This window comes from Saccoglossus kowalevskii, chromosome 10 (genome assembly GCF_978046115.1).
Source record: "Saccoglossus kowalevskii chromosome 10, keSacKowa6.1, whole genome shotgun sequence".
NCBI lineage: Eukaryota > Metazoa > Hemichordata > Enteropneusta > Harrimaniidae > Saccoglossus > Saccoglossus kowalevskii.
In genome coordinates this window covers 27,320,783-27,331,755 of record NC_140650.1, presented here as the reverse complement: position 1 = coordinate 27,331,755, position 10,973 = coordinate 27,320,783, and the positions used below count along the sequence as shown (strand labels likewise).

Below are 10,973 nucleotides of genomic sequence, written 5' to 3'. Positions count from 1 at the left end.
GAAATACATAGTTTAATAACTTTGTCCCTCAAATTCTTCTCATGGTTTTTTCCTGGAAGACAGATGTATTACATCACCATTGTTCAAAGATAACAAGTTTATTTTATATATTTTATATATATATAATTCATCAACCACAATATTCACTAAACATTCTCTAATTCAGTTTCAAATTGAATAATATTGTTCAAAATATTCATTCATATCTTTAAGTGATTATTAAGGACATCTGTAACAGCCCACTTTTTTACTATATAGCTGTATATTCCAGGTATATTCAGTGAGAATGGGATGTACATGATAATAATGAATTAAGGAATAAAGAACACGCAGTAAAGGAGAATTACACCTGTAACCAATCAGCATGCCATTGACAAAGCGATATTGCTTTCCTAGGATGATTCAGTTCTATATGAAATGTGATTAGTACTGCAATAGACTCGCACATTGACTGACTATTAAAAGCATTGCACATGGAAGCTTTATTTTTTTTCAAATTTATTCATTTTACCATCAGGTTTTAAGGCACGAGTTAAATATAATATTTAGTTTGTAAAATATTAAGATTGATCAATGCACTTTTATGAAAGTCTCAAGAAATTGCTGACATTTAGTGAAGAGAATGGTGATTATATAAAGTCATGTACCAGAAAGATTTTCGAGAAAAATGTGTTATTTTATTACGGAGTAAATACATAAAGTAAACAAGTATTTGCATTACATAATCCCTGTTTAAGAAATATATGTTTGAACATGAAAGGTTAGAGAATGCCTGGAACTGTATTATTAAAAACAAAATGGCCACCAGACGACCATTTTGAATTTTATCTGGAAAACAATGATGGGACAGCAACGTCCCCTCATGTTCAATGAACACAAATTTGTCCATGCACGACCAAGATCCAGTTCTTGAATGGCAAAAATGCTCTATTTTGATGAATTTTAACATTGAAATGGTTGCTATTCGACCATGTTGAATCAGATCATTAAATGAATATATGTGTGACATGATATATACATAACAGGTTTAACATGGCTCCAGGAAAGCACTTAAAACAAAATGGCTGTCAGTTGGACATTTTTAATCCGATCTGGAAAAAAATGACGTTCATCAAAGTCCAATAATGTCTAAATTGTTTGTACCAAGTTTGAATGAAACCAATACACAACTAAAATCAGATTCCAGAACGACAGAAATGCTTGATCTTGATTTTGAACACAAAAATGATCACCATTTGAATCGCATTGTAAAATGAATGGACGTGATTACGTGATCCCAAGATTTAAGATGTATGTGTAAAGTTTTAATGTGATCAGTCTAAGTATGTTTAAATGACAGGCAAGTCCCCTTTTACGAACTGTTTCTAAATGGGAACTAAAAAGTAAAACACAACTCTTTCACAATTACAACAAATCTTTTACTCATTTTGACCAAATAAATACAGATTTGATGGCTTTTTTTTTGGTTGTGATTACAAAACTTAAGCATTAGTTAAAACAAAATTAGCTTTCTTATATATAGTCATAAACCTGCACAAGAAAGGAAAATGAAACTACCAGTATATTTATCAATCTGAAATGAATAAAAACAGTCATGAAAATGAAACAGTTAAGTTGCCAAAATAAAAATGCTGAAAATTCTAATTAGGTTAACCAATACTGTGGATACATCTGATGTAATGCAGTTGTAAGCTATGCACATAAATTAAAAAATTATATCAAAGAAACAAACATATCAGTATATATCAGAAAGTGTATTAGAATTGCAATTTAATATGTAGTAGACTTGTATGAATGGTATTTAGTGATGCTAAAAAATACTACTCTGTAACTGAAATACATTGGCTTGATCATAATAAACACACTATTTCTAATTAAATTAAATGAATAATATTACAGGAAATACCGGTAATACATAGTCCCCAACCATGTTAAAGTAGAGCTGTAAATACAGTGATTTAATTGATTTGAATACTTCACAAAGTGTTAAGTGTTTATGGTAATCACCTATACATAACATTATCACACTTTAATAATTTAATAACACTTACACATTCCCCGGAGGGATTGGCAATGGTTACAAAAATTTAAGAAGGAACAAAAGGTTATAAAAAAGTAAATAGATAAAATAAAAGAAACTAATCTAATACATTACAGAGAAAAAAAAATATTAGGATTAATCATTTCACAAGTGGTTTTATTGAAACCCAACAGAAATGGCAAACATACAGAAGAAGTTTAGTTATATATTCATAGCCAGCACAAGTGATGAGACATGTACATGTACATGTAGTATATCTCTATAATTATCTAGGGGGAGGTCATGCATATCTAAAGATGAAACTGTCAAATTTTCATCACCAGAAATTTGAAAGAACAAAATTACAAAAGTCAGTGTAACTCCCTGTCTTAAAGACCCCAGGAAAATTGTCAATGCTACAATAATTCACAAATGTGCAGACTTGCGAAAGTGTTACTCTAAAATCAATATATAGAATCACCATAATCTTACATGTGAATTAATGATATATATGGTAAAAACATACACTCCTGACAACAAATTGTGGCATGGAAACTTAGCTTGTATATTTATAAAAAGCATTTCTAAAAATCACCTCAACCTAATTCAACATTACAACAGCTGCAACAATTTTAGAGCACCACCAATATTCAGAGTAGAAAATTCTTTTGTTTTTATTATTACTACCATATATTTTATGTGAAAGTAATATGGTACTCAGGATAAGCCATAGCATCGTTAAAGACAACAAAGAGTGTAGGACTTTGGACATTATCTGTAACACTATCATAACAATCTGTTGGATCATTTGGATTCTTAGATGGTGGTACAAGCAGTCCTTGGCTACCTGTAGTAAATTCACCAGTTAACACCTTGCAGTGGTAGACATGCTTATGACCAGTATTAGGATCTACAGGTGAATAGGTCTTACTTGCTGAATAGCTGGATTCCACAGCAAAATAGCTGCCAGCACCATAATAAGTTGCTGTAAAAAATGGTAACAAAATCTATAATCTCTTTCTTGGAATCACGATTAAATAGGCAATATGACCCTCCCTCCAAATGCTATTGTTGTGGAACAGTATAAAAAATTCAAGTTTTAACTCAACTTAAGGATTAGCAATTCCCTAAGGTAATTTAAGCCCATTCAATACATGGTAAAAAAAGCCTTCTCTGTAAGATTATAAATTTAAATAAATTATCAGATTGAATCAAATCTTGCTACGGTAACATGCACTCATACCAAGTTTCAATGAAATCAGCTTGTACATTTCTGTTTTACCAAACATGTAACAATATGAAAATTAGGTTCTACTCATAGAGCCCAAAGTTTTGTGTACTGCTACTACACATACTCACAATTCACCATGCGTTTGATTTTAATTTACACATGAGAAGTTATTGTCTCCATAAAACTCATGGGACCATGGGTTGTTTTGTGCTTTATATGCTAATGGGATTATTATTTTGATGATCATAATTTCATAATATTCATTTCAAACACTATGAAATGATAGTCAGTATTGATGACATGAAATCTATAAAGCACTCACCATTTTTACCAGCAAAGCTTCTGTTAAACCCACCAGTATTGATTTTACCAACACTGTCACTACTCGTGCCATGATATAAAATCCTTTCGTTGTTTGTTCCTTGTTTGTTTTTAGCATCCATGGTTTGTTTAAGGATTACATATTGTCGATACAATCTTGGGTTTTGTATGCGTTCAATCTTCAACACAATTTAGAGAAATCTACATGAATATCTACATGGCAATCTTAATAGTTAAATTGATACTGTCATATCATTTTTTATCAAAGTGAATTGCCTACAAAAACTTGAACAAATACATAGTAAACAGTGTTTAGTTAGTTGCTAATAGTGTGAATATCTACATGATAACCAGTGTTTAGATAGCTGCTAATATGGTGAATATCTACATGGTAACCAATGTTTAGATAGCTGCAAATAGGGTGAATACCTACATGATAACCAGTGTTTAGATAGCTGCTAATACAGTAAAATGATTAATTTTCACTAGGTTTAAATTTCACTAATTTAGCATTTCAGGCATATTCAGTGGGTTTTAAATTCACGGTTTTATCTTTTAGATAATGTGTTCTATGCTTAATTTCACATATTCAATGGGTTTTAATTTAGCGCATTTTCCAGTCAGCCAAATAGGCAAAATTAAAACCCAGTGAATAATTAACCCCTTTACAGTAGGGTGAATATCTACATGGTAACCAGTGTTTAGATAGATGCTAATAGGGTGAATATCTACATGGTAACCAGTGTTTAGATAGCTGCTAATAGGGTGAATATCTACATGGTAACCAGTGTTTAGATAGCTGCTAATATGGTGAATATCTACATGGTAACCAGTGTTTATAGACAATAGAGGGCACATTTACAGGCACGCTAGTCAAAAAAAAAAATTACAAAATTAAGTTAAGTTGGATGATAAGCTCCAGGTGAAAGATGTTTTAGTAGTCATATTACATACTAAAATGAGTGCAATGCAATTACAAATCAATTAATCTCATGACAATTAATTTGCATTGTCCTGATGTGTAAATTGAATGTTTTTAAACGACCTGGTTTACTATCTCAGTATATTTATATGCAGCATCTCACTGATAAGTATGAGTGTCAATGAGTCCACTCCATATTTACCTTTATCACATTGTTATGAGACCCACGAAGTGTGGCCTTGAATCTTGTTTCAACACTTTGGTATTCAGAAGAATTAGAAGGAACGTTTTCCACTCTCACTCTCTCATGACTAGGCATTATAGTCCAATGTGATGGAAGTTGCACGCCACCTAAGTAAAAAAATAAATGCGTGTTTAATGCAAAGTGTTAAACAGTATTTGTGATGCAGATCTCATGGTTTCTCATGTTAATTGCTTCCTCCCAAGAAAAGATGGTCACATGATGCTGATGTGTTTTCATTGTAGTTCGTTGTGGCGCCATCTTGAATTAACTTTTAACAATTGCCCTTGTAAACAATTCACTCATGTGCAGGGGACACAAATATCAGCCTAAGTTTACAGTTTAACGACATTAGATGTAGATAAAGACTTTTCCGGCAGGGACAAGAAATTTGTAATAACGAGTGGAGATAAAGGTTGTTCTGGGGCGGTTTGTCCTTTGTCTCATGTTTGCTCTGCATGCAAAAAGCAACCAGCATTTACTAAGAGCCCTGCTCAACAGTGACTATATCAACACCAAGTACACCAATTAATGTGAACTTTTTAGAACAAGATTTAACTGGACATCCAGACAATAACTTTGTTTCAAATTTGTGCACTGGCCTCAGAGAGGGTTTCTTAACTGGCATAGACAATCCACCTACTGCATCTTTTGAGTGTACAAATAATTTGTCTGCCACAAATAATCCACTAGCTGTTAAAGATCTTATTCAAGCGGAAGTTAGAAAAGGTCACCTCATTGTTTTTTTTTTAAAACCCCTTTATCAGGTATACGATATAAACTCACTAGGAGTAGCTGTGGGGAAATATTCAGGGAAGAAAAGACTTATAGTAGATTCCTTTACATCCATCTGTTTAGAATTTGCATGGTATCAAATAGAATGGCTGCTATTATTTCTTTGTTAGACTGGTTTTTGGCAGCCGTTCCAGTTCTAAGATTTTTGACATGTTGTTTGTTGCAATTTGCTGGATTGCCAAGCATAAGTATGGTGTTCCGTTCATTCTGCATTTGTTAGATGATTTTTTGACTATAGATTCTAATCAAGAGACTGCTATGCATTCAATGGCTATTATGTCCTTCATTTTCAATTCTCTTCAGATTCATTTATCTAAGCATAAAACTGTGGGTCCTACTCAAGAATTGGAGTATCTTCATATTTTGCTTAATGCTAGGAATATGTTGGCAATTTTGTCAGCCAATAAGAAGGCTTGTATTATTGATAAGATTGTTCATGCTTCATCAAAGAATTCTGTTTCTAAACGAGATTTATTATCATTGTTGGGACACCTTAATTTTGCTGCTGTGGTTATTTTGCTTGGAAGGTCGTTTATTTCTTACTTGTTGCTGTTATCAGCTTCAGTTTCCAAATTTCATTTCCATGTGGCACTGAACCGAGGTTGCCAAATGGAATTGTCTATGTGGGGTGAATACTTAGAAGCCTGGAATAGGATAGATTTCTTTCTTCACATTTCTGTGGCCTATGCTTCGGATATAGAAATTTCTTCTAAGGTTGGTTTCGTTTTTTTTTTTATCAAGGTCAGTGGTTTTGCAACAAGTGGTCTATGGAGTTGGATCTGGAGCAGCAAGATGAGTTTTCAATGGCTCTTTTAGAGTTGTATCCTATTGTAGTGGCGGCAATGCGTTGGGGTTGCAACTGGTCTACCCAGCGCATTTGTTTCAATTGTGACAACCTTGCATGCTGCAGTCCAAATCATCATCATCATCATCTTGTGGTTGCCAGATTCTACATAAGCTCATGCAACGGTTAACATTAACAGCTATGCAACATAATTTTAATGTTTTAGCTCGTTATCTCCCTGGAGTTAATAACGAAATAGCAGACTCATTTAGCACAATACTCTGTGCCTTCCATTTTGCAGGGTAACCCAGATATAGCCTCAGATTTCAACTGCTTATGGCTTTCAACAGTTACAGACTTATCGTAGTGGATACATGCAGTTTTCCAGGTTTTTTGACTCAAATGCGAGTTTACACCAAAATTTATTCTCTCAATTTAACGACTTGTAATTGGGGAAATTAATTAAACGCAACTTGTTAACACCAGAATAAGTATCAAATATTTGTCGACACATTTAGTCTGTCAATTTAACAACTTGCAATGATGGGAATTAATTAAACGTGACTTGTTTACACCAAAATAAGTCTCAAATATTTGTTGAGACATTTAATCTCTCAATTTAAAAATTCTTAATGGTGTAAAATAATTAAACATGAGTTGCTTACACCAAATGAGTATCAAATATTTGTCCACACATTTATTCTCTTAATTTAACTACTTGTAATAATGGGAATCAATCAAATGCAAGTTGTTTACACCAAAATAAGTCTCAAATACTTGGTGAGACATTTAACAACTTGTAATGGTGGAAAATAATTAAACGAGAGTTGTTTGTAATAGCAGTCCAAAATCAACCATCTTATGAAACAACACAAAATGCATTAGCAACACTATTTGGTTTGAATTATATAATGGTTGATTTGTTTTTCTATCTCCAGAGTGATGACAAACATTAAACAATTATTAGCAGCGAAATTAAATATTCACACACTAGATGACATATATATGCACCATGGTCTTGTTATATGGTCCGATGTCCAAGTTCTAGCTCAGAAAATATACATATTGTTTTTAGTAACAGGTTTTATAATTACTGAGATCCTTACCTTCTTTCAGTTCCCGGCGGACCTCTACAGTAGAAGTTAAATTATCTACATCCATCTCTATCATTCTCTTAAAGTCAATTCTATAAGTTCCTCCTTCAATTTTGAAATCTACCTGGGGGTTTCCAGAATTTCTTGCCTGTTCAATTATTCCACAGATTTCATCATCATATGCTTCAAAATCTCCAGTCTCATTAAGAAACATCCACTTAACATTTTTGGCAAGGAGCATGGCTTCTCGTTTTCTCCCCTCCTCGGCACTGATACGATCTAGTATGGAGTTAGCAATACTTAGTACTTGCATGACAGATTGTGTGATTCCTTGTATTCGTAGCTGCTTGACACGTCCTGTATCAATTTGTTCTACTTTGACCTGAAATTTAAGTTATAGATTTACACAACAATTTTCTGTTCCATAACTGAAGAGAAGCTAGCTGACAGTATTTTACCCAGACTCCAAGGTTTGAATCTAAAATTTTGTATTGAAAAGGAGATGCGTTTTGAACCAAAGTCCTGTATTCCGTAATCATGGCACATATACATATATATATCTACTGCAAAGCAAGAGAATGGTTCAGACTTAATAAATAAACGTTTGAAGAATATGAGAGTTTTGTACTTATAAAGCACACTAAACACACCCTAGGAAATGTTATAAAAAACTACAGTTACATTTAAAGAACAAATAATGAACACAAGATTTACATGTACATATAAAGCTGCATTTAAAGAAAACTAGAGTAACATCTAACAAGTGCATTATAATATACAATATAATTATTACCTTTAAGGGTTCAGCTACTTGGTATATTTCAGACATGTCTTCATCTGTGAGTTTCTTAACTGTATCCTTTACAATGGTCTGTTATAATAATTTGAAACTTATTAAACAATCATATACAAACTAAATGTTAATGCAAAACTTATGGGCAGTACAGTTACCAGGGGTAGGTATTAATTTAAAAACATAGTTGAACCACACATGGCTTGTAAGGGTGAGCAGACGATAGCATAGGGGATATCATAACATAGATGAGGCAGATCTCATCATGATGATGAGATGGACTACTAAGGATAGGGAAGATCACTGTATAGAGTGGGAAGATATCCCATAGGGTGGGAAGATCATAGGTGGTGAAGGTCATCTATGCATACAGATGAACCATATAATTATGTAAGTTTGATAATAATCATCTAATTAAAATATGTAAGTTATTCAAGACTCAAAAAACAATTTAACCTTTTCACCACCAGTTCCCTCTGTTCATCACAAATTCACAAAATAGTCTCGTATATATTCTGCACTTTCCTTCATATGATTGGGACAAAATAGCCAAAAGTTTTGAGTAAAAAATGATAATTGACTCAAATGTTGTTTGTTTCTACTAAAATTAGAGTTCATTTCCAGAAATATTGAAGAATATAAGAAAAAAGTGCAGCAAAATTATGGCAAGAATGTCAAGTTGTGAAAAGGTTAAAAGAATCTAAAAGCAGACACAGAAATGAAAGCATTGAGGTTATTCATTCTGTTAATTTAAGTTCAATGATCTGACCCCTGTGTTCAAACATATGGTGCAAGTGACATGAAAGATAAAAGAAAATGCTGAAAAAAGGCAAAAAAATAATAATTCGATAAGAAATATGAATAACATAAAGACAAAACAAAATAAAACATGGCATTTGATCTGTCTATCTACCACTAGCAAAGTAAAGGTCTCAACAACTACAGTTTTCTTATACATTGTGTATACTATACACTTAAAATATTTTTTTTTTTTAAATCACCAAAAAAACAATTTTTCAAAAGTCAAGTACACAATTTATACAGTCTGGTAGCAATATTAACCAACATTAAATAAAATTAAAACAACATTGAAATATCATAATATATTATAAGTCAGTTTTAGGATTTTGACTCAATTCCCATAAGTTTTGTAAAATATGTAATAAATTATTTTGACAATATTTCAGTGCATATACATATCTTACAAAGTCATGTATATGACCTGGGCATATCTCCTGATTGTTTACACCTTCCTGATTTCTAAACAAACAGATGGATTCCCTGACAAACTTTCATAAATTTTGAAAAATAATTATCAAATAGTTTAGGATGATGAATGCAAATACTGAATGTATAAAACTAATTAACAAATGGAATTAAGTGACTGTGGTGCACAATTTGCACGCAATATATTATCTACAATTTTAAGTTGATAAAAAATAATAAGTAAAAAATAAATGCGAGTGTATATCAGTTGTGGAGTTGAAATTAGCTAATTATTATTCAAATTAGGTCATTATTATGCACAAACTTCACACTGTGAGACCAAAATGTACCAAGTTTTGCTGAAATACATGTATGTTGAGTGATTCGTGTGACAGTCTAAGAATAGATTATGAAAATTAGGTACTGTTGATTACTTCAAATAATAAAAAAAAAATTCAGTGAAAGGAGTAATTGAAATGCACCCTTTTCTAATATTTGACATTCAACTCAACAAAAATTAGTGGAAATAAAATTAATATCAAACAACCAAAATGTGTCTTTTCAGCAACTAATTTTAGCTAAAATAATAAATTAAAAATGAATACAAATGTGTGAACTGATAAGTATCATCAGTGAACTGAAACAAAGGAGTCTACTAAAATGTATATCAATGGTATAAAGTATGTCAACTTACAGTGTCAATGAACTCAGTGGCCATTAAATTCTCTATTTTGGTAATAGCTGCATCAATATCGTTCTTACTTTCAGCATATATATATAAAATAATAGTGTCGGCCATCCTGGCAAAGTCCTTTTTGGGAGGGTTATCAGAAGCACCAACCCAAGATTTGAAACTTCCTGTATAATGATCATTATTCAAAACAATACATTATTTCTAGCAATAAATTATAAATAAAAATAATTTTAAAAAGATCAATTTTTGTCCTAGTTCATTTTTTTTCCCTAAACACATAGCTTTATGTATCATATTATACACACAATATTGTAAATATTTGATATGTAAATATGCTTCACCAAGTACACCTCGTGAGTCCTTAATGGGGATGTCAATCACATTCTTATGGGAAAAACTTACCCCATGCTTTCCCTATCACCGATCTGGTGTCTTTCATAGGGGTGCCAATCATACTCTTCATTTCTTTATTGAATACTGCAACTAGTGGTGGTTGGAATATTGTAATTCTAATAACTTTCAAGAACTTTGGATTGTTTTGTTGTACAAAGTCACCAATAGCATCCAAGATTATATGAGCAACTGTTTTCGGAGGAATTGCAAGGGCTCCTGTAACACAAAGAACATTACTTAGCTTAGAGCTGATCAAAGCAGTTATATAAAAGGTATAATTTCCCATAATAATTTTGAAACAAAACACTTTTAGTATTAAAATTGGAGAAGAACTGTGGAAAAGAAAAGAAATCAATTGGAATACAAGACCTGGGGAGAGGCAGATGGTTCCCATGGCCAGGTATAAATAAATATGTGATGGTTTGATATTTCAATCACATAAATTGTCTGACAACATAAATATTATAATTGTTGTTATG

At 32.1% G+C, this 10,973-nt stretch overlaps 1 protein-coding gene across 1 annotated transcript in view; it reads right to left on the bottom strand.

Annotated features, from left to right (window-relative positions):
- Positions 1–655: 655 nt before the first annotated feature.
- The window catches only part of LOC100374497 (protein mono-ADP-ribosyltransferase PARP14-like), a 109,580-nt gene continuing 99,262 nt past the window's right edge, over positions 656–10,973 (bottom strand). The window contains exons 18-24 of the mRNA XM_085504445.1: positions 10,504–10,710; positions 10,102–10,265; positions 8,202–8,279; positions 7,421–7,790; positions 4,697–4,845; positions 3,574–3,751; positions 656–3,005 (exon numbers count right to left, since the gene is read on the bottom strand). Of these exons, the coding sequence (XP_085360571.1) occupies positions 2,716–3,005; positions 3,574–3,751; positions 4,697–4,845; positions 7,421–7,790; positions 8,202–8,279; positions 10,102–10,265; positions 10,504–10,710 (1,436 nt within the window). The 3' untranslated portion in view covers positions 656–2,715. The remainder of the gene's footprint in view (positions 3,006–3,573; positions 3,752–4,696; positions 4,846–7,420; positions 7,791–8,201; positions 8,280–10,101; positions 10,266–10,503; positions 10,711–10,973) is intronic.